This window comes from Xiphias gladius, chromosome 9, assembly GCF_016859285.1.
Source record: "Xiphias gladius isolate SHS-SW01 ecotype Sanya breed wild chromosome 9, ASM1685928v1, whole genome shotgun sequence".
In the NCBI taxonomy this organism is placed as follows: Eukaryota; Metazoa; Chordata; class Actinopteri; order Istiophoriformes; family Xiphiidae; genus Xiphias; species Xiphias gladius.
In genome coordinates, this window is record NC_053408.1 from 18,222,081 (window position 1) to 18,247,212 (window position 25,132).

The window sequence follows — 25,132 nt, forward strand, 5'->3', positions numbered from 1 at the left end:
GATTGTGTGTGTGTAGTCCTGAACTTTCTGAGCTGTCCAAGCACCTTGTGAGTTTTTCCATATGTAGTTAATTTTTTTTTATTTTTATGAATGAATATACACACACTACTGCTGCTGTAGAAATGATAAACCATTAGTCTTGCGAGGAGAGGTGGGGCTTTGCCTGTCATAGACACGTGTACCGGGAAGTAGGAAGTAAATACAAAGGAGTCGAGGTGCCATTGGAAACAAGTGAGTAAACCTGAAGCTAATGCCAAAAATGACCGTTAACATAAGCTTAAGGTAAAATTTAACTTAGCCGAATTAAATAACGGTGTTTCATAATATCACAAACAGGGTTTGAGTGAAATATAAAAGGGTTATTATACAAGCATTTAAATTTAGCCGGTTGGCTCTCATTTATAGGTTAGTCCCGTCAGTCCCCTGTATATCTTATGTACTCTGCGTCTGTGTTTCTGTTTGTAACTCGGTTATACGAAGACCGGTTTTACTACACACTGCAGTGCTAACGAAGCCACATGAAATCAGTTTATCTGTCTTACTTTTGACAGTTAATTAGTTAAAAAAAGAGCTGCACTTAAGCTCTTCTGTACTAATGAGCAGATGTCAGTTGTCAGTTGAAGTCTAGCGTTAATGCAGCACCACTGCTAAGTCTGCACTCTCATAACACATGAAAGTTATATATGGACCATGTAAATAAGCATTTAAATTCACGTTCATTATTGGTTCCGTTTTTATGAGATGAATGTTAGTACTAGAAAGTCATATTTACCACGTGAAGTTGTCAGTCGTCAATACATCTCAAAGGTTTTCACTCCTGCTGCGTGGTAAATATTCCCATTGCGTGTTTTTTTTTTTTTTTTCCCTTTGATTTATGTGCTCATGAAAATGTCATTTGATGGTTACATGAAAGCTCTTCACACAGCTTATACTGGTAAATAATTCCACTAGTCACAACACATATTTATTCATTGCAAAGGAATATGAATATGACGCTACTTTAAAGTGAAACCATGTAACTTTTGGCAAAAGAAATAAAAATATTCTTCTTATAAACGAAAAGTTGAATTCATAAGCAATAAAATGGACACTTGTTGATTTAACCACTTGAGTGCAGTAGTTTTTTTTGGTTTTTTTTTGCCTTCTTTAATCTTACTTGGTCTGGTATGACCAGTAGCTGATGGTGGCTAATGTTAGCAAACCTTAGGGAGATATAGCTGTATAATGGACAGTGCAGTCAGTCGGCCGACTATATGACGCTTCTCCTCCTGTTCTGTTGTTACGCAATGTCGTAACATTTGCTACTGTTCAGTGATAGTCAGTTCTGATCACATTGGCCAATTCTCAGGAATTTACACGGGTTTGCTTTAAAGCAAGACTCATCTGTCTGGTGAACACCAAATAAACCCAATCTAGAAGTAAGGATCTATGACTGTTAAACTTTCACTTTAATAATCAAAATTTAAAAAGTGTTTTCCAGTATAGATGGGTAAGGGACAATCCTAGTATTGGCGGTACATACTTTACATTTCTGTCCTTTACTTTTTAGAACACGAATTAAAAACATATTTTTAGCTGTATTATCCCCTGACTAGGCCAATGAATTGGTTTGGCTACACAGATGCAAATAAAAAAGTCCAGGATACTAAAATCCTGAGTAAACAGGATTTGACACTCATTTGCTCTGTTGTGCGCTGAAACAAACACAGCGGGTGTTTGTCAGACTAGTAATGTGAGGGCTTAAAGGCACACATGTTGATTTAAGGTTAGTCAGCTAAAGTTTGTCAGACTAGTAATGTGAGGGCTTAAAGGCACACATGTTGATTGAAGGTTAGTCAGCTAAAGTAAATTAACTGTTTTTTCACGTCATTTTTATCTATACTTGGGCATCAAAGACATTAACCTCCTAAAAGCGTTGTGGTTATGTTGCTTTCACTTGTCAAATTTACCATAAATACTGGCCTCTAGTTGGGGACAATATTTGCTATGGGCTTAAAGGAGTAATTAAAGGCAGGGCAGTTACTCGAGGATTTTTTTCCTCTAGTTCTCTAAGTCTCTCCACAAAGATAAGAACAAGATATCATCTGCAACGTCTTCCAAAACAATGTGAATGCCATGGGATAACTTTGAGTGTATTTTTTTTTTTTATATGTCCAGTTCGGGTGCCATGCTTGAGGGATACAGTCCTGTGACCCAGGCCCTGCTGGGGACTCTGTTCACCTGGGGTCTGACTGCTGCAGGAGCCGCCCTGGTGTTTGTCTTCTCCAGTCGACAGGTACTGACTGTCACTCTGAACACATGGTTTAACACATGGTTTTAAAGGAATGGTTTGACACTGTGGGGAATATACTTATTCATTTTGTTGCATAGAGTTAGAAGAGAAAATTGTTACTGCTGCCATGTCTGGACAGTAAATATGTCGCTGGAGCCAGCAGCTGGTTAGGTTAGCTTTGCATAAAGACTGGAAACAATGAATAACAGCTGGCTTAGCTCTGTTCAAAGGTAATAAAATCCGACTTACGGCACCTCTAAAGCTCACTAACATTCTTATTTGTTCAATTCCGATAAAAATCAACGGTTAAAAACAAGAAGTTTTGGTTTTACAGAGGGTTATATGCCGGATTATTTCTGGATGTCATTTTTATACTTTGTTTATAGTATGGATTAAAGAGTGACACTACATCCACTCTTTTTAGTTTGTAAATTATATGTACAGTCACTTTATTACACTATCAATTGATCCTGGTCCTACTCTATAGAGCTCCTCAACAACAGAAGTTATTGTCTTTATTCCAGAGAAAATCCAGTAAATCTCTGAAAAATCTAGTGTTGTCCGCCCCTAAACTATGAGGCAATGTCACATTAGCTGGGAAAGCTGCTTCCCACTGATTCCAATCTTTATGCTAAGATCAGCTCACTGTTTGCTGGCTGTAGCTTCAGATTTTACAGACGGATATAAGAGTGGTATCCCTTTCCTCATTAAACGCTTGGTGAGAATGCAAATAAGCCTGTTTCCCGAGATCTCATCTGTTCCTTTAAATTTTGATGTTCGTCATGTTACACCACAGCTTCAAGTAATAACTCTAATTACAAAATAGGTTGCATACCAGTGATAAAATAATCAATTCCCAGATGAAAACAGCACATGAAGAAAGCATACGTTATTTATGTTGGCATAACTTGTTTTCAAGTGCTCTCAGTGCTGTTGCTATGAGCTGAGGACTTGCAATATGACTGCCAGAGAGTGTGTTACAGTACAATACATCACACGAAACCCCTCTATTGACATAATGGTTTTTCTGCTAGATTGTACTTTTTTGTTATCTTTGAACCTCTGCCTCTCAGGAAATGTTGCATTTTTGCCATTTAAGTCAACAGTAAGTTGTTTACACTAGAGTTAGATTTTACACCGTCAGGGTTTGTGGATATTGATTTGACTGACTTCCACACAATCTGTCTTCTTGTCTGCCCTTTTCAGAAGCGCATCTTGGATGGAAGTTTAGGCTTTGCAGCTGGGGTGAGTTAGATTTTTTCAAAAAAATTGAAAAACACACACACACACACACCCAAACAACAAACACACACATGCATACAGTACAGGTGGGAGGATGCCGCGAGTTTTTGGACATTTCACTGTGGCAGGCTGAGTTTCCTCTAGAGACAGACAAACCCTGGCACTTCCAAATGACACATTATTCATAAAAGTTTGAGAAAAGTGTTCCCCTGAAAGAGAAGTCGGCCTTATCAGGTCTAAAATGGTATTTTGCTGCAACAGAAAATAAATCTCTTAAACCCTGCTATCTGACTCTTACAATGACCTTTTTTGATTTCCTGCAGGGAAAGCTCTACACGGCCAATATTCATCAAGTGTTCCAGAGTATAAATTCAGTAGCAAATCTAAACTGGCACAGAAGTGTGAAGTCTCGGAGTGATGCATATTAAAATAGGGTCAATTCATACCAACTCACCTAGGACCTCGCAGCTCACACCATGGGTTTTCTGGAAAAGATTCACATAAAACTTGTATTAAATTCATAGGACCTTGCGAAATCCTATAGCTCTATTCCAAATACCTCGGACCTAAATTTCATTCTTTTTTGCAAATCTTCGTACGTGTATTCTGTTGGATTGGGTGGGAATTTGTACTTATCATCCATGCATGCAAAACTACAGTTTATTTAGACTGCCTTCATCTTTCTCCATTGAGAAAACTACAAATTTGATTTTACATTTCTTGGTAAATGGTAACAGCAGTTATTTACAGAGGAGAACTTCTACATCTTGTATGAAAGAAGCTTCATAAAAAACTGTCATGTACTTGTGTGACATGGACATTGTTTGTAGTCCTGGTGAAAAATTAGTTACGATTCCCATTGGTGAGTCTGAGGTTGTTGATAATTATAGGCCGAGATAAATTAGTTGATAAGACTAATGCAAAATGATGAGAAATTGTCCACGCTTCTTCGAGAAAGAGAATGGAAGGAAAGATAAATTTAATCTCTATCTGTTCTTATCTCAGTTTCCTCAGTTTTGGTTTTAACAGCTTTTCAATCACATCCCCGACTGCTGATGCTTTTATACATTCAAATGGAATATACTAAAGACAGAGAACAGCTGAGAGGAGTTTCTGTCAAACATTTGCTTAACCTTTTTCCAATTTGTAAGTTTCATATCTTTCTGAAATGCTGTAGATTTTTGATGAACTTGGCCGCTCAGAATGAACACTATGAATTATTGATACAAATTGGCAGTCTCTCCAAATGTACTGTCTCTTGTTGGCATAATATGCTTTTATAGTATTTATTTCAGTAAGAAACTCACTTTTTCATACTGTTCCTTGCATATTGTTTGTAAGTTTTTGCCCTTGATAATTCTGTTGATAGTTTAGGTTATCAGTAGCTGGTGAAATAGCAGAATGTATAAATGCTATAGTAGAAGTACTTCTTTTCATTTCAGTTTTGTTGAATTATTACTCTGCCTTGGCTCCAGTTTGATATGTTTTTTTCGGTATAACCTAAAGTGTAAAATGTTAAATCAAATTTTGAGAGTTTTCACATATCAAAAATACAGGAATGGTTTTGAAACAACTCAGATAAGCTATAGAAGCATTTGTTTTTGCAGCGTACCCATTAGGGGTGTAGTAAATCAAACAAAATCTTGGTCAACTCTAATCGTATCTACTCTTCAATCAGTGGTTGCGGGGGAAAAAAAAAAGGGCACGTTATTTCTAGATTAACTAGATCGGCCAAAGTGCACTGAGTGCAATCTACCTAGTAGTTTAGTAGCGTAAATGATTTATAAATAATCATAAAAAGCTTGAATTTGCAGCAAAATTAAATTATTTTAACGTAATTATTTTATAATGAGATGGTCAGAGCTGACCAGCGTGCGCCTGCCCATATTTGATGATTTCTGAAAATAGACCTATATCGACTGATGGTCCGAGCACAAGAACTATTTAGGAATATACACTTAAAGACTTAAGCGTTAAACATGAAAGTTGATGGAGCATCCTAATGCAGACAAGTTAGCCTACTGTTTTTTGATATTATGCCATGTTGGTTGTTGCGCTGTGGTATGCAAACTGCTGTTTGCAGAGTTTACACTCGACTTTTCATCCTCCTTTTAACAAAATGCAGCCGCATCGATGACTTCTTTAACATGGTCAATTAGCAAAACATTCATAAATGCTAAATGCCATTAGGTCAGGCAAGTTCAGAGTAGTGAAAATGTTGGGGTAGTCTGTCCCCCCCATCACCGCAATAAATAATGGAATAATCCTGGCAGGCTACTGATGTAGCACTTTTCTCCTTGTGAAAGTAATACCAGTGATTGTCTGACCAATGAGAATTTGGTTGGACGAGAGCATTTCAACCAATCAATTGGCCAGTTGACTTGGAGAGTACAGCCCTAGTACCCATCTGTAAAAAAACGATCTGCTGTAATAATACAGGATATTTGGATGGAGAAAGATTAAGTGCTGTTGCTGAAAGGTGCCAATTTATGCAATTTTGTGGTTGTTGGATGCCAAGTGCAGACTCTTAACAGCAGTCCCTCACAGTCACTGATGTCGTGCCTCTGAGATCTGGCTGTGCCAAATGGCAGGATTGCTGCTCCATATGGCTCTTATATTAGATAAATCCAACTATTCAGCTATATCAGTTTCTGAGAAAAAATATTTTAGGGGTTGAGTGGATATGGGAAGAGGAGGGAAGTAGATCAGTTCTCGCTTTATGCCATTTTGAAAGAAGAATGTCCTGACCAGCCTTGGGGTTTGCGTTTTGGCTGCGTATGGAGAGTGAAAGATGGGCAAACCGACAGTAGAATCCAGTTTAAAGAGCGGAGGCAGATACTGACTGAGGGAATGTTACACAATATGTGATGGGTCTTTTTTTCTGCTGTTTTGCTCCAGAATTTCCTCTTTTTATCTTGCAAAGTGTAACGATCACACACATACACACACGCAATTCCAGTCACAGGGTTTTAAAAAACTTTAGAGTGACTACGAGCAAGAAGGAGTCATGAAGTTGGAGGAGCAGCTGGTTCCATGAGTATTTTCCCAACTGTAAATTAACATTTCAAAAGTCTCTTTTTTTGGTATTGTTAATGGTCCTCGATAAAAATACAGAGGTCTCCTGGATAATTTAACAGTACAATTTATGTTATGACCATCATTGTTAGTTATTTTAACTTCTTGGAAATCATGTTTTTTCTGTCACTTTACAGTATGGCAGATGGCTCTAAATACTACGCCATTGCTTTGGCAACAAAGCCAGTCTGATGTGAATCAGAGCTACAGCAAAATAAAAATAAAAATAAATTCAGCTTTATTGTTGCAATGCTGTGAACAAAACACTGTGCCATACTTGAGGAATTCATCTAATATTGACAGAGAATTCAAAAGTGAAGTGATCAAAATGCTGAATGTATTACCTGCTTTCTGCAAATGTAGGTGTATGCAACAGAATTTTAAGCTTGATTGCATGTTTCTTACCAAAATACACCTTGGGAGAAATATTTAACTCCTCTCCTTATACTTTTATGTACACACACTTGTACATTTGACTTTTCATCAAAGAACCAGGTATTTTCTAATGCAACTGCTCATCATTTGTACTGATGATTTTCTCAAAAGAAAGTTTTAATTCTTGTTCACTGTCAGTACTAAGTTTACTGAGAATAGAACATCGATCAGACAGCGACAAAGTAAAAATCTCATTGGTGATTGTACCAGGAAAGTTTCATGTCTCAATCCATGGCAATGTTCAAACTGTGAGTCAGCTAACAATGTCTGTACAGAAAATGAACAGGTTATTTACTTGTGGAACTGGAGTAAGAGCCTGAAGCTTGTGCCCCCTTCTCTATTTATTGAATCGAGAAATTTTTTTGAATCGAAATTTGATTCTGAATCGAATGCCAAACCGATTCCTAAAGATTCCCATCCCTCCCTCGAAATAACTCCTCCTACTTCGCAACTCTATTGAACACTCAGTAAACCTCTCTTAGTCATTCACAAAGCACAAACGAAACTGCAGATTTGGATAATTACTGCTGTCACAAGTGAAATTCCCTCTTTAGTAAATATTTACAAAAACTTAATGATTTGCCAAAATGTTTGAAGACATAACATATTTTTTAAAACATTTGCAGTGTTCCGATGTGCGACCGGATAAGGTAGTCTTAATTCATTTATAACAATTTAACATCTGTAAGTCCTCACTGTGACTTGTCAGTACAATTTGTACATGTCGTAATCAAGGTCATTTACACAAATTAATGTTGTCCCACAATTTATTAGTATATGTTCATTTTTAATTTACCTGCATTTCAAACTGATTAAATCGACTAGCCATAATTCCATAAATATACTTAGTTGAATCAGGGTGTTGAAAATAGTATTTTTACATTGAAAGATTCATCAGTCAAATGTTATTGCAGGTAGAAATCTTGTGGGGACTAATGAAGACATTGCCTGCTCAGACAGACTGTAATGTACAAAATTAATGTTAGTAAGATGAAAAATAGGTTAGAAAGTTAAAACAGGAAACCAAGAGCTAATGGTCTCTACTGTCATACATATGCAGATTTGATAAAGCCTGCACAGTGTAATAGTGAGACGCATTGCCATAGACTTTGTCGCAGCTCATCTCAGGGACAGGGCTGGTGTGATGCGCTAACTACACTGTATATTAGAGTATTATAGTGGCAAGAAATAGTATGTGAACCCTCTGGAAAGACCTGTTTTGTGTTAATTGGTCACAAAGATGTGATCTGATCTTCATGTAAATCACATGTGTAGACAATCACAATGTGCTGAAGCTAGTAACACGCAAACAATTATAGTCTTTTGGGTTTTTATTGAACACACCCATTAACATTCACAGTGCTGGTAGAAAAAATAAGTGAACCCTTGGATTTAATTCAATTGGTTGAACCTCCTTTGGCAGCAATAAGTGCTTCCAGTGGCTGCAGATAAGACCTGCACAATGTTCAGGCAGAGTTTTGGACCATTCTTCCTGCTTCAGCTCAGACATATTCTTAGGAAGCCTGGTGGGAAACATTTTCTCAGTAGCGTTGAAGAGCATAAAGCTGCTCCATGATGTCCTGTCATGGACACCAGGCTACATGCAATCATGCTCCATGATTTGTATATGGTAGAATCCTGACAAGAGATATTAACCAGCTCAAAGGATTCCTTTAAGCTTTTAGTTGTTCTTCTGGCGTTCTTCTTACCTCATTTAAAGTCATCTCAGCTGCGCGTAAACTTTTAGGGAGAGTAGCCACAGAACTAAATCGTCTCCATTTATAGACAGTTTGTGTGACTGTGGACTGATGAATATCTAAACTCTTTGAGATTACTTTGTAAACCATTCCAGCTTTATGTAAGTCAACCATTCTGTTTCAGTTGAGACTTGTTTGTATGGCATGGTTTCATATCAGCATTCTTCTTGTGAATAGCAAACTCAAAATATTTGAGTGTTTTTTTATAAGTCAAAATAGCTCCAACCAAAACCTCCAGTCTTATGTCATTGACTGGACTCCTGGTCTTCTAACTCCTGACTCCAATTAGCTTTTGTTGATGTCATTAGTCAAGGAGTTTATGTACTTTTTTCCAACCTGGAGTGTAAATGTTTGAATGATGTATTCAATGTCGACAAGAACAATACCATGAGTAGTGGTTAAAATAGATTTTGTTTGTTCATAATTGTAATAGTGTTAGATTGTTCACAATGTAATACTGGCACTTAAGCTGAACCTTTGCCACTTAATAGATATTTACCTGCTAGGGCAGCCATGCTAAGGTCCACCACAATACTTTTAAGTATAACCTGAAAAACCAATGTGTGTGTGTGTGTGTGTGTGTGTGTGTGTGTGTGTGTGTGTGTGTGTGTGTGTGTGTGTGTGTGTGTGTGTGTGTGTGTGTGTGTGTGTGTGTGTGTGTGTGTGTGTGTGTGCGTGTGAGGCTTGCTCGGTGTTTCATGACATGCATGTGTCATGCTTGCTTTTTGATTCTCATGTGATTCAGATGCCATCCTGTTCCCATACTTTGCATCTGCTGTCCTCCTAACTCACACACCGTGAATTCAACACATGCAAACACACACACAGATACAGATTCACATACAAATGGACACACACACACACACACACACACACACACACACACACACACACACACACACACACACACACACACACACACACAGCATACAGTCTTTGTCAAAACAGAAAAATCGCATCATGCTGTCCCAGAACACAGTGTCTGTGTGATTATTGGGGAAAAATAAAAACAACTTGCCATAATTTCATTTTAGTCTGTATCTCAATATCTCTCTTTTTTCTCTCCTTCCAGTCTCACCTCTCTTGGCATGTTTTACGTAATGACATTGTTTATTCTTGGACAAAGCAGGTTAACATTTAAGCCCAGTCCTCGGTTCAAGTTATTATCCAGAATATTTTAAATAAATTATTGTTTTTCTATTTAAGGCTCAGTTGATATAAAACAACAGTAATTCCTCCACAGAGAGTTTATGAAGGTGTCTCCAGCTGTCTTTTCCAAATTACACTCATGTGCAAAGTGACTCCAGCTTTATTTTACAAATTACACTCACGTACAAACAATTTTTATTGGCAAATAAGTTATCACTGCTGTGTAAGAACGTCACACTAACTGCTTCATTTGAACACACTTTTGCCAGTAAAAGTAATCTGGGTGGTATTAGATTTCTTTCAGAATGTATTAGCCAATGTAAACTACTTGTATACAGTATGAATGGAATTTGTAGGAGACAGGGCACTGTAGGTGTTTCCTGCCCTGTTGATGGGTTGAAATAGCAGTACACTGTATTTTGTGGAGTTAGAAAGCAGGGATCATTTTTATTTATAAAAACACAAAAAATAAATGGCAAATGTCCAGAAACACAACCCATGAAGTTGACACTGCATAATCAGAAAAAAACAACTTCCTAAGTTCATGGTTTGTATTTTTCCAACTGTCACAGAGTTGGAAATACTTCCTAACTGGCACAAAGTTTTCAGAAAAATAAATATTTGCTCTCTCACTCTGAGATAGGAATCATGTCCCACCATCACTTCGTACACAAAACCTCTGTAGAAAATGAGTTAAAGCAAATTATGTTGAATATTCATCAAGAAGAAAAATGGCTAAAACAGTTGGATGCAAAAACTGTGTGTTTACTGTCCATTAAAGCGCTAATACCACACATATTCAATAATTTCCCTGCCACGAAATGTACTTAAAAAATTAGTGTTTACTTTGTCAGTGTCATGAAGTCTCATAAATCATTTGTCCAAGAACAAATGAGGACACAGTTCAAATTAATTAATACCACACCCGCAACACATGTTATTGGTTATGCATGCATGAGTCTTGATGTTGTAGCTGTAGGGCTTGAGTGCACATGCTGCACAAATGTGCCTAGGCTATGAAGACACCAGTGCCAAAGCATCATATAAATGTATGTTAATAAAGCCTATAATACATACAAATATACAATCATACTGGCCTAACAGTAAACTAGTTTTTATCAGCTGAGCTTCTAGGCTCATTCTTTGACAAAAAAAATCTTATCATGAGAGCCACTTACTTTTTCTAAGCTTTCAGCAACATATTATGACTTTCATCGGAGGATAGGGTTGCTTGGTTATCTATAGTATGTAGCTTCAGTATGTAGCGTGCTGGCATCAGTGTGTGTGTGTTTGTGCTTTTATTGAATGGGTGAATGAGAGGCAACATGTAAAGCACTTTGCTTTGTAAAGCCTACAAGACTGATAAGATTTACTCCATTCATTTTTACTGCAACAAGTTACTGATTCTAGAGCAGCGTGTCAGACTATCAGAATATGTTGGATTTACACTATAACTATGAAGAAAAACATCATGAAATTAATTTGACAGTTTGATGAAACTTTGGCATTAAATCTCAATGGAGAACATCGACTCCTTTTTGAGAACAGTTGTAGTAAGCACACAACTCATATGCTGAGTCGAATTTTTGCACAATGTTTGTGCTTTCCCTGTCTGATGATGTATGAGACTGACTATTAGGTTACACACTAACCACTGAAATCATTGAATCTTTAATCTAGAGATAAAACATCAGGTGCTAGAGAGCTTTCTCAGACAGAAACAAAGGAATTACCTTCACAGTTGAGACTAAAGGAACGTGGAGATTGGCTAGGACTATCAGTAAAAATACAGTTAACTTTAGTGTGGCCTATTGATGAATTAAAAATGGGTGACGATTCAGAATATTGCAGGCCATTTACTCCAAAGAAACTTGCTCAGTCCAAAAAAAACTTTCTTTCACTTTCTTTTAACTTTCTTTCAATGCTTCACCGAAAGTATTCATAATGCTCATCATTCTCTGGCTCCACCTGTTTAACTGCCAAACCATATGATGACACTGACATTTTCATAAATGTAATTCATGGGCTGAAACAAAACAAATGGTGTTTGTTATGCACAAAGCCTTGCAAGCCAGTGTGAAGTAGAGGCACTTGCCAATAAGGAATGTTTTATGTAATTATAGGGTGCTATTTGTCACAGAATTCAGCTCACAGGGCAGCCAAAAGGCTCCACAATGACTTTGGGCTTTGAGCTGTAGCAGAGGTCTAGGCATTTGTACATAGGGGCATTACTTCTGTTGCCATGCTGCTTGCCAGATACATGTTGTGTGTGAGGTGAATGAGCAGTGGCATCCTGAGGGTTAGACAGCACCTATCAGGAATACTTAACAAGACCGGCATGTGGTTTTTGGCAAGCAGTCTGTCACTGTATGAAGATACTAATGCAAACAGAATATATATGTTTAGATGTATTACAAATGTCATCAGTGGATTAGTACTTTTACTATCACTACCAGTACTAGTACATTTACTGGTGTGTTTCACCTAAACACCCATGCACATTTACTGAACATATGGACACAACAGATACTCTCCACCTCTATATTTATGTTCTTTTGTGTACAGAATATTGACAGTTTTCAATTGAAGTGGAACAGTAAGTTGGTTTATATTCCTCATGGATAATTGGAATGAAGTGCTATATGGCCTTACTTAATTATCAACATTCTGCTCACCCACTCTGGGTGCGTATAGAATTTCAAATAAACACTTTTTTTCTAAGCTGTCCTTCTACCTTTCCATCGCAAGTGTCTCTCTCACTGCATCGAAATAATTGAATTCACCAATCAATGTCAGATTGCATTGTCGAGTGGCTATGAGGACATTTAAGTGGAGAGGCTGTGATTGAATGAAATGTTAAGGTGAAGAGGGTATGCAGGAAGCAGAAATGGGGTGCTGTCTTAACGGTGCAATCGCATAGACCAGCATAAAGTGTGAGATCATGTGCACAAGGTTATGGAGGGCAAATCTGTTGATATGCTGCTGTGCGGGCAACAGCTGAGGCATTATGTTTTCGGGTTGATTCCATACGTACGTCGATCCCATTCTCATGAACGTGATGTCTAAGGAATGCCTGGCACGAATTTCATTGCATCTGGCACAAACATCCACTTGGACTCAAGGATGAACTGATTAGAATTTGGTGCCTAAGGTCAAAGTCACTGTGACCTCACAAAACACGTTTTTGGCCATAACTCAAGAATACATATGCTAATTAATATAAAATACACTTAATATCTTTTATTAAATTCCTGCAAAATCTTCACTATATATATTATATGAGTCTGGATAGACATGGATGTAAACTGAATCTCGAATGGTTGTCAGAGGGATACAACTGTGAGGCGTTAATTCCAGTTTTCAGAGTGGATGATTAATCTGCATCTGTCCTGTATTAGTGAGCAATTAAGTACTGAAGTTTGATTTGGCTGAAATAAATAGAAAGTAACAACTTTCCAAACCATTTTCTGTGATCAAGGCTTCAGACTAACTTTTTACATTGGTTGCACTGGTGTGCCTTACATTTTCAATTAGGTGCACCAGCACATAATTTAGGTGCATCCAAAATTTTTCACTGCGGCTTTTGTTGACACAATACTACATTTTAAACATAAACTTTTTTTCGGTTCCCATTCACATGGTCATTTCTTAACACATTATTTAAATGATTGTAAGCAGAGATAAAGGTGCAGTGTTTTCGCCGAACTCTTTGCAATAAATGGAATGCATAATGTTCGCCATTTTATCATATCTGATCCACAGAAATTGGACAAGTCATTCTCTGCCAAAGGCATATATTTCGGCTTTTTTTTGTATGTTTCAGGCTCTAGCTCTGGCTTGGAGTCAGTTGAGGCCATCTCTGCTGAAGATATTGGCTGCGGATCCAGTGTTTCCCACAGGCTGAGATTTTACTTGTGGTGGTGAATGGTGCAGTGTGTGTGACCGATGTGCATGCAGAGACTCATGCAGCCTAGAGGGGGAGAGTGTAACCAAGGCTATTTTCTTTAGCTACAATTTGCAGATGTCCCCTAAACGGCTTACGTGCAGATTATTGGTAGATGCTACAATTTACCAATGTTTCCTACATGCCTCACAAGCAGACTAGGAGATAGTAGATGCTAGCTAGGCGGCTGTGCACACAGGAGCTTCTAGTTCCCACTCAGAGACAGCAGTGCACACAACTCAGACGGTGTGTGGCCAAAAATTAGTTATTTTGAAAACAGTGAAACAGGGTGTTGTACAGTAAAATTTACGTAAGCTGACACCACATGATTATCTAAGTGGGCATGTCACCTAAGTAGAGCCTATGGGAAACGCTGGGATTCGGCAATTTACCGGGGACAAGGGAGAAAGGTGGTGGAGCGGTTAACTCCGCCGATGATGTTGGGTCTGGACTGGGCCTTCAGGGCTGGGGACAGGTGTAACGGGCACCACGGCATTTTTCTTGACGAAAAATGGATCAATAGTTGTCTTCATTTTGAATTATTGGTATGTTTTAAGGTTATGATTTCACTCAAGGAGGAGTAGAGGGCGTGTAGAGGGCGTGGAGTAGAGGGCGTGGTTTCACACATACACACATGCCACCTGCATTCACCTAAGAAGAATATCAGGGTTAGAGCCAATCAGAGGCAGACTCGGGGCGGGTCTTCGCAGAACGTGGGTGGAGAAAAAAATAACGTTACACAGACCTCCTAAATTAGACAGACAGACCTGCTTGCATTCAGAGTGCAGTTGTAGAAAAACAGTGCAGTATTAGTTCACTAAGAATCAAGTACAACAGTGGGATTTCAGTAGTTGTGTAGTCTACGTGATATTCAGGAATATGTGATGTCGTATACCCACTAAGAAAGCTCCTGGATTTCCGTATACCCACTTGAAAATGCAAAAGGATACGTAACAATATAGATTTGTGACAGAACTTTCACTTCAATGATTGTGTTTCGCAAATACCGGGTAGAGTATAACTACAATAACGCAAGTTTTGCAGGGGAAGGCAACTCCTCCATTCACTTCATTCATAAAATTCACCTTGTGCGCTGTCTGTAGAATGTGGTGGCTCCTCATAGGATGCATGTATGGATGTGCTGTAACCATTAGTGAATGTGGTGGTTATTATGGACCGTTGCGCCAGGACAGATTTGTCTGAGGCTAGGAGTGAATCATCACCGTATACTTAGAGTTGGACTGGCTATCGGGCATACTGGACAAATCCTGCTGGACCGTCAAAAAAATCCATAACGTATAAAGTTTTTACTGACCCTATCTGTGTGCCTGTCATTTGGGGTGCATCTGAGCGTGCTGCATGTGTGTTCTTGGGCTGTGTCATATATAGTGCACATTTTTAATCAACAAACAACCCGAGCATTTTATCCGTGGATGATGGGGAGCTGCAGGTTGTATAATTCTCAAGCATACTTAACTAGTCCTGCGGCCTAACATATTGCAACTGGAAAATTGGCTTAATGTCCCTGATCAAATTAATATTCAGATATGGACACTTAGCTTTAATTTATATCCCCACTAGTAAGAGTACAGGGCTGTAAGAATGGCAGAGTACCCAAAACGTCTTTGGAATAACTATATGCTCTCAAGGTTAGCACTTAAGTGTGAAGGCTAGCTGGAGGCTGAAAAGCTAAAAGGTGAGCTTTTAAGTGAAGGCTTCCATTCTGAACTGTGGATTGGGGCTAGAAAATCTTAACAAGAAAAAGAGCCCTATGAGAGAGGTGTATAATTCCTAGTTGCAGGGGAATTGTTTCCCAGCAGGATTGTACTTTAGGAGGAATCGTTACTGTTGAAGTGTCAGTGGGGCATTTTTTAGCCACTCTAGCAGCATGACACTAGGAATGGCAGTGTGGGTCTGTCGGTCTGACCGTGTAACATACAGTCAGGTCCATAAGCATTTGGAAGTATTGCTAAAAAAATTTGTAATTCATGGTCCCCATAGGATGAATCTTAATTACCTTAGTGATCCCCTGATTTGAACCACTTAGGTTCATTGTAATGTCTTTCTTACTGCTGTAAACCAGCTGAATTGGCAATGGATTCTGTTGCTTCATGACGAAAGAAACTGAATATAAAACAAAAATTAAAGCACGTTAAAATTTGTAAAAGCACATGCTTATTAAATTATTAGAAGCATTTACTTTGTATGCACAGAAAACCCATTCTGCCAAAATGAAAATCTTTGTCCTCTTCTTCTGGCAGGAAGTAGTTATGTGATGAGCATTTATTTTATACCAACATGCAGTTTAAATATGTTTAGATAAAAATTACAGCTTTTCCTGGATGTGCTGTTGCTAGTGAAAGTTTTCTTAAAATTCCTAGATTCGGAAGGGTCATCTGCAATTGTTAGTTTTTATCTCTGTTTTGTGTCATAAGTCAATGACAAGAAACAGTTCACATTTGTCTCTCCCACCTGAATCACACTTAATACTTTCATTTCCTTCCATTTTGTTTGGTGAGCTAACTCTGTGCTTACACAGCTAGCACTAAATTAGCACAATAAATGTTACTTTTACTAAACCAGTTTTGTAATGAATACTTTCACTTTAACTTGAGACATGTTGCATTGTGGACTTTGAAGAATTTGCTTCATAGCACTGTAAAATTACAATTTCAAGCTTAGTAGAAGGTTTTTTTCAAAATGCAACGTGAACAGCACTTTCTGTTTCACTTGACTCTCAATAGGAACATGTCCTATTTGATCTGTACTTCAGCAGCCACACAGGTAATTGCCTCCTCCTCAGGGTTGTAGCAGTGGAGAACAATTGTTTAATGTTTCTCAATTTGTGTCATGCATTTGTTTTTTCATTTTTATTCTATTTTTTGCTCTTTTTTGGAATTTAGATGCAAGCGAAGCTTTGATGCCTGTATGATTTGATTGGTTTTGAAGAGAATTTTATTCCCAATAGTGCAAGTCTCCCAGGGCAGACAATTGACTTTGGCAGCAACATTCATGTCTGCCATACTGCTGTGCTTGGTAGAAGTTACAGTGTGTAACAAAAATGAATGTCTCATTGTTTCGGGTTATTCTTCATCGACTTTCATTCCTTTCAGTGTGCTCTTGTCTTTCCATCTCCAGCCACAGAGCTTTAGAGTAATATCTCTCTGTATACCTGTACATCATCCCTGGTCCAATCATAACAATGCAGAAGCTCAGTATGAAGAAGAACGAAGTTGAATGTCCTCTAAGGTGTAGGCGAAGTGAATGCAATGTAAGTCCTCATTTTAAGAATGGTCTTTTGATCAATGGAGCAAATGGATGCTCATCCTAAGACACACACACACACGCACACACACACACACACACACACAAACACACACAGCATATGCAGTATAAATATGCAGAGCTATCAAAAGCTTTACATATATTTAAATAAAACTTTGCAAATGTAAATAACTTACCATTCAAGATTTGATCACCATGTCTAGTGTTGTCAGTGTAGTTCACTTTCAACATGATGTAGTTGGTTGAAAGCAGAAGAACCTTTTGAACTGATCAATACAGCACTGATTGTCTGTGGAAAGCACTCAACATCAACTGATTCTAAGATGATATTGGGATTGACTTCTGCAAAAATATGCATGGATGTGTTTTTAGCCAGGCCAGTGGTGAGGCTCTAGGCAGGGTTTGTCAGTCCGTGTACCACTTTGGTTCAGACTAAAATATCTCAACAACTATTGGATGGATTGCCATGAAATTTCGTTCTTACAATCATGGCCCACAGAGGATGATTCCTACAGACAGTGGTGATCTCCTGGCTTTTCTCCACCATGAGATTGACATTGGCAGTACTGAATGAAATGCCTAAACAACTGCTGGATGGATTGACCTGAAATTTGCTGCACACATTCAAGTCCCTCTCAGGATGACCTGTAATAACTTTGGTGATCCCTCAACTTTTCGTCCACTGCAGTTGTACTCATTGTGCGGCTTGAAAACCTCATGCGGCTTGCCAAGTTTTAATCAGTGACTCAAATGGCAGCAAATAACCCTACACCTACCCCTACCCCTAACCCTACCCCCAACCATACCCCTACCCCTAACCCTATGATAATGCAGTCAATACACATAATTCCTAAAATACTCAACACAGCTACAGTATTCATACAGAAGTTGGCAGTATAGGCTACAAACACAGGGCCTACCATAGCATATTGTGGTGTTGCCAGTTTTTGGTGGCCCTCTGGAACACTGCAATATAAGCATCTATTCTTTTCATGTATATTTGGGCTTTTACTAAATTCCTATTGCCGCTGAATTAAAGGGGAGGAAACTGTCACAAATCTGGCAAAACTGCTCACTTATGTAGTAGCTTTATTAGTTTGGCTATGATAGCTAACATGTAGCGCACAAACAATGAAAACTGATCAATTTGTAATTCAAGGCAGTGTGGCAAGTAAGAAAAATGAAGCGTCTTAGCATTCAGCAGCAATCACAGTAACTTGGACCACCTTTTTCCAAATCACATGCCCAGAATTGAGTGGGTTTAGGTGTTTCACACACTGGTGTTCTGTCAGTGTGGCTCCTGTGGCAAAAAAATAATGAAGACCGTAGGTCTAGTGCCATCATGAGGTCAGCATGTTAATTTGTCCAATAGTTTGTTTTATGACCAAATACTTTCACACCAGCCTCAGCTGTACTTTGTTTTTAGCACTAATAAGCAAATTTTAGCTGCAAGGTTGAACATTGTTAACATCAAACCTGCTTAGTATCAGCATGTATACATTGTTATTCTGAGCATGTTAGCATGCTGATGTTAGCATTTAGCTCAAACTCCCACCACCCCCAGAACCACAGGCATTGCTGTAGACTCTCAGTTCTCTTATCTTCTCTGTCATCTTTTTATTTTATTCATTATTGACCTGGATTTCAGTTTGGAATTTTGGTGTTTCATGTTGAGAATTCTTTATAAGATACTTCCCTACCACTCAGATTTGAGGGAATCACTGAAACCATGTAGTTTTACTGTCATTGTCTTAAATTAAATAGTCAGATTTATGGCTTGATTACAACTTATCTGCTATCTACATAATTTGATTCCATTCAAACATAAAATTAACCAGCAATTTGAACTTTCCTTTAATAACTCAGGGAGAAATGCAGATAAATAAGAAATAGAGGACTATTGAGGACAATGCTAAATAAATTTGGTAAATGATGGTTGAAGTGCAGGATGAGAAAGATTAGGTGAGAGATGGTGAGAGATGGAGAGATAGATGCAGGAATTAAGGACTGGGATCGAATAATATTGAAAGAGAGAGATGAAGTGGGAGAAAGTGGAAAGCTTTGAATGTTATTAGCTACTGGATAGACAGAGGCTGGAAGGCTGGAATAGAAGAAATGTCAGGAGGAAAGATGAATTGATTGGAGAGGGAAAATGGATGGAGGCATCTTCTCCTTAGTGGGAGATTTTGCTCTGACAAGGGAGTACAGGTCATTACAGAGGAGCAATGAAATTGGAAACATGCAGACGATGAGAGGGAAATCTTAGGAGAACCCCCATGAGGTTCAATTTATTCTAATCTGCATCTGGAAAGCTAGTGTGGTATGGACAGAGAAACGCATAGATAGTGGGCTTAAAACGTGTGATATTGTCTGCCTTGCTCTAATAATGAAGGGCACATTTGCCTCATGTTACTTCTGTGTAGGGCAGTAATCAGTTTGTTTTATGGCTGTCTTTATCGTGGTAATCAATCAAACTCTCTCTATCTGGCTTATTTCTTCATTTGCCCAAAGGCTGTGATTAGATGATAGAGCCACTAACCACTGCTGGCGAAAAAAAACTGCAGTTGTTTACGAAACTGGAGGAACTCAAGCATTGAAAGGGCAATGTATCACCCTTAGAAAAGACTGTAGCTTGCTATTTGTTTCTGCTCTATACAGCAGAGGGATAGAACTCATTAGCACGATCCTCAACATCGGTTTACATTTTTCTATAAGGTGTCATATATAATAGCCTTCTTGTAATAAATCCCTGTTATAACTCAGGACTATGTGCGTCACATGTACAGGTCACTTTATGTAAAACTATGTATGTTATGAAACCATTAAGTGACTCAACGTTGGTTTCGAATATTGACGTTCATTGCTCTCATGGAACCTCCAAACTCAGCAGGCTAATTGCTGATTGCAGGATTGATTATGCTGCAACATGAATCCTGGTGATTGCCCTCAAGCATTCTATGACCACATGGTGTCTAGAAATGTCCTTAATGATGTGAGAATTTTATGATACTCTAGAGAGTAGTTTGATTAAGCAACAACTTTATAATGTAATGTCTTAGACAAATCTGATTGAAATTAAAATCACAACAAAACTGCCATTAAAAAAAACAGTGTTTCAAAGTGCATTTTGGCATTTTATTGGAAATGCATTGATAACAAATTTGCAGTTGATCATATTTCTGCTAGCTAAACTTGGTCAGATTTGTTTGAAAATTTTATCTTAACAGTCTTAGTCATAAGGTGAATTTACACACAAGAGACCTTATAGATTCACCTTACTTACATGGATAGAATTATGATTTCAGATGTTACTGCCAAAAGACTGTGCCAAGGTACTACTCACTGCCATACTACTCACAAGAAACAACTATGAACCAGTTTCTGTATAAAGCCTATGAAAGCTTTCTCTTTTATGGTTAGGATCGATCAACAGTTGGAGTTAATCAAGCATGTATTCTTCCTACTCTTTTTTTTGTCATTACAATTGATTTGTATTGTAGGTCTTGCACTTTAATCTGTGTGCAAAGTTCAATGCAAAGATCCAGTTATTCAGTGGCTCTGGGACACCAAGATGAATGTGATCAAGTGCACTAGTGCAATATTCCATTAGTTGCAAAACAAATAGATAGCAAATCTAATGCCCTTTAGGTGCAATTCAGTTTGTTTGGTGCTCTGTTTTTGGTTCAGGTACCTTTCCATTGTTTTTTTGTATCTATTTGTTTGACTGTTTTGATTTGTGTGATGCTAAAGTCAGCATGCTAATATACTCACAATGACAGCGTTTTCAAAATTGGACAAATGAAAATGGTTATATTTAACCTGATGGTTGCAATACATGAAAAATCAGAAGATCCACAAAGCTATTAAAATTCATCCTGTTGGGAACATGAATGTCTGTTCCAAAGTAGTCTTTGAATAGAATGCCCTCCATGTCTTTGACCCTTATTCCATTGTATGATTTGTAGATGTACACAGCTGTACGCCTGTGGAGAATCCTGTGTGTTGCTATATAGGCTGTCTTGTATATTATTTACGAGTATTGATGATACTAGTTACTAGTTTTCCAAGTGAAATTGAGCTTAATACACAGTTCACTCTGGCAGTTTTTCTAAGATGGAGTCAGCAACAAGGTCAGAATATCGAAATAAATTAAAAGTAATATAATGATAACTAAATTTATTTATGATTGCAGTTTTTGCACAATCCTTTCCTAAATGCTTACGCTAATGCATGCATATGCAGATGAATAAGAGCTTTGTTCACTTGTTCATACGGTATGATAACAGGAAGATTTCCGGAGCAGAGTGCTCCATATCTCCATCCGAAACTAGTTACAAATGGCTTAGTATTTGGCCCTGATGAAATAAGGGAGGAGTAATTGGGTGCTGGCATCAGTGTTACAAAGGTGTCTTAATAGCTTTGAGACTTTGTTGAATTCAGGCTTAGTGAGTGAGACTGGAGATTGTGGAACTGACCAGGGGTAGAGCTACTGGAAATGCAAGTCTGAGAAGAACCATGAAGGAAGAAAGATCAAAAGCACTTTGCTGTTAGTGGAACAGAAAAAGAAGATGAATAAGGAATATTGATAATAAAGAAAAAGGAGAAACATGGATACAAAAGTAGATTGTACTTTCCCGTATCCCAGGATGGTAAGATTTATTTTCTGACCTTGAAAACTTCAGATAGTCTAATATCAGCATCTTTACCCACCCCTAAAAAGTTGTCTTTTGAATAGCAGCCACTAAGTGCTACGTTCAGAGAAAGTTAGGCTCAGCAGAATTAGATTCCTTGTCTCTGCATGCTCTCTGGTATCAGCCAAGTTGATATAAGTGTTCTGTGCCATGTTAAGTGATATGATATTATAGCATTTCTGGGTATTGAAGATCAGCATATTCCAAACTATCCTCCCTTGTTGCCATTTGGAGCTGCCAACATGTGAAAATGCCTATTGCTGCTTTCAACCCCATATATTACAGCGTCACGTCTGTTTGATGAAACATAAAACTCTTTTCTCTTTTCTTCAGTTTCTCTCAGGGGACTGATCAGCAGTTTACAAATCAGTAGATCTGAAGACGTGCTTTACATTTTCAGACAATTCAAAAATGTTATAATGTCTGTGACGGCACAAACCCATCCAGAATTCATATCCCAAATATATCGAATGTGGTGGCACCAGCGTTGTCACAATTCTGGTATACAATATGGTGTTTAAAAAACCTAATGCCTATCGTGAAAAACTGTACTGCAGACAGCCCTCTATTGTAATTTGTCTCAGTTTGGGCTTTTTTGCAAGAAGCTACATGGAGAGGCTTGTGAGCTTTTTTTTTCATGTCGCAATGATTGAAAAACTGTTGAAAGCATAAATCAGTTTCATAAAAGCAAAATCATTTATTTTTAATTGTTGTAATTAATGTTTTCTCATAAAGTGATAAATCATACTTCTTTGGTTGTTTTCAAAAGGTGAACCAATTATGCAGGAAGTTGAATTAATGTTAGACATAAATTTTAAAATCTTTAGGGTTTAGGTCATCAAAGAAATAGTTTGACATTTTAAGAAATATGCTTATTCTCTTTCCTGCCAAGAGTTAGATGAAAAGATCAGTACCAGTCACTGTCCAGTATGAGGCCACAGCTAACAGCCACTTAGCTTAGCTTAGCATAAAGACTGGAAAACTTACCAGCATATTTAAAGCTCATTAATTAACACGTTTTATCTTATTTGTTTAAACCCTAGTGTATAAAACAAAAATGTGTGGTTTTATGGGGAATTATCTGTGTCACTCTACACAGAAATAGTCCCTGTAGCTAACTGGCTTCTGGCTGTATCTTCATATTTACTGGACAGATATGAAAATGGTATTGATCCTCTCATCTAACCCTCACCAAGAACGCAAATGGACACATTTCCAAAAATGTCAACCTATCACTATAAAAGTGAAAAGCATTGCTCTGTTTTGTAGCTTTTGGTGCCATATTGCAATATCTATTGTCCAAGATACCATTTTGAAAAATATATTGTAAATATTGTATGTATCATTTATTTCATCATATCAATCATCCAAACACATAAGTTACATTTGTCTTATTCCTCACTGATAGTCATAGTAATCCTGGAATTTAATTGGTTGAACAATCCTTTAAGAAACCAAGTCCTAAAATATGAATTCCTACACACGCCACACATGCAAATCCACATTTGTAAATTTAAATGTCTATTTTGTATACCTTTGACGCTTGGCTGTAAATGCAGTGTGTCAAACTGCTAATCTTATGAGCACCCCGGATTGCTGCGAGTTAACATGTAGACAACTCCCCATCTTGACTCAGCTGGCACAGAAGTGCAGGATGTTCTATAGACTGCAGAATTGCACCGTTGATTGGAAGACAGTGCTGGTGTGAAAGATAAAAATAATCCCTCCAAGAGTGTTATTAAACATATTCCTTTTTTGTGATCATGGGTTATGCTGCTGGTGTGGCTCGGCCAAGTTGAGAAAATTAGCAAAGTCTCTTAGCAGGTTTCAAAGTTAACAAAAGAGCATGTATTGCAACTAAAATGTAGTAAATTGATGGGGATCATCAGTATGGTTGGAACCAGTTGCTGTGTTTGACCAACCATATTGCTTGGATGAAGCTACCTGCTATAATTGGAAATAAGTGAAGTAGAACAGTATGGAATGGAAGCCAGCTTTCTAATTATTAATCAGGCTGCTTCTTCTACAATATGTAGATAATTATGCCTATACAACCAGTGCTTCCATTAAATCCAACAAAGTGCTTTCAAGAATATGTTAGGATTTAATTCAAATCAAAGGCCACAATTACGGTGGTCTTTGATTTGAATTAAAATCAAATAATTTCCTGTCTGGTAAAAGTCTTGCCAATTAGAAAAATCAGTGGACATACTGATTGGATGGATTTAAAACCTTGCTATTCATTCTGTAGCTACACTCAGTTCAGTACATAGACTAAACAAACAGACGCAGGTGTCATAAGTTAAATTGCTTGTTGTTTTATACTTGTGCAAACAAGAACATATTTTTTCTTTTTCATTTCCAACCCGCAGTCAGCTTTATTAATGTGCAGGGCTTCACAACGTTTATTGGGAGGTGTGTGTGTCCACTGTAAATGACTGCAAAATATGGTTACCCATAATACCCTTCTCTACATAGATCTGCAGAGATGTTGGGGGCTTTTTGCAGAGGCTCAAGTCAAACACCATTGTGAAGTTAAGTTGATAATCACCTGCTAGACTCGTGTCTTACCCAGTATGGTCAATACTGCTCTGAAGGTACAGTAGTTAAAAGTTGAGGTTAGATCAGTTGGAGTCAGGTGACTAAAATCAGTAGAGCAGGTCTGGTTGCGTCAATGACTATGATCAGAATTATTTAAAAGACAAGTGGTGCTGCGCTTTCTTTCTGTTTTTGTACACTTCAACTGTAATAATATTTATATTTTACTGTCATTCTGTAGCTCACATAAATATTGTTACTAAAAAATACCATTAATTATTACTTTAAGGCCATATCGCCCACCCCCAGTTTCTTAGCTACATTCAGTTTCTAGTTAAGTTTCTTTCTGGCATCTCTTTGATCTCTTGTTGCCAGTGGACAGATGAAGATGGCAAATAATTACAAAGAAATAAAGCTTATATTCCACGCATTTTGAGTTTTTAACCTAGCTTTCTGCTTCTACCTGTATAACTGTCTTCTCTCTTCTTGGGTATAACTTTGTGCATCCAAGTTGGGATTAAGTTTGAAAACAGATATGTTACATTCACATCATGTAAACTTTAAAAGTGTGGATTGTTCTGACTGTGAACATGAACCTTGTCCACACTGGGGCAAATAGCTAAAAAATTATTTTTTTAGGAGCATCAAGATGGTTTATTCTGTAATTGGAAAACAAATAATTTTGGAAAGTAAGGAAACGATCATTTGTCGTCTGCAATCATGGTGAGGATTTGATTGCTGCCAG

General features: G+C 37.8%; 1 protein-coding gene across 4 annotated transcripts in view; it reads left to right on the forward strand.

Annotated features, from left to right (window-relative positions):
• The first annotated feature begins 135 nt into the window (after window positions 1-135).
• The window catches only part of LOC120794218 (zinc transporter ZIP11-like), a 124,353-nt gene continuing 99,356 nt past the window's right edge, over window positions 136-25,132 (forward strand). For 2 of the 4 annotated variants that reach the window (XM_040135051.1, XM_040135054.1), the window contains exons 1-2: window positions 2,158-2,275; window positions 3,479-3,517. In XM_040135051.1, coding sequence (XP_039990985.1) covers window positions 2,168-2,275; window positions 3,479-3,517 — 147 coding nt within the window. In that variant the 5' untranslated portion in view covers window positions 2,158-2,167. The other 2 variants (XM_040135053.1, XM_040135052.1) reach the window with 2 other exon arrangements.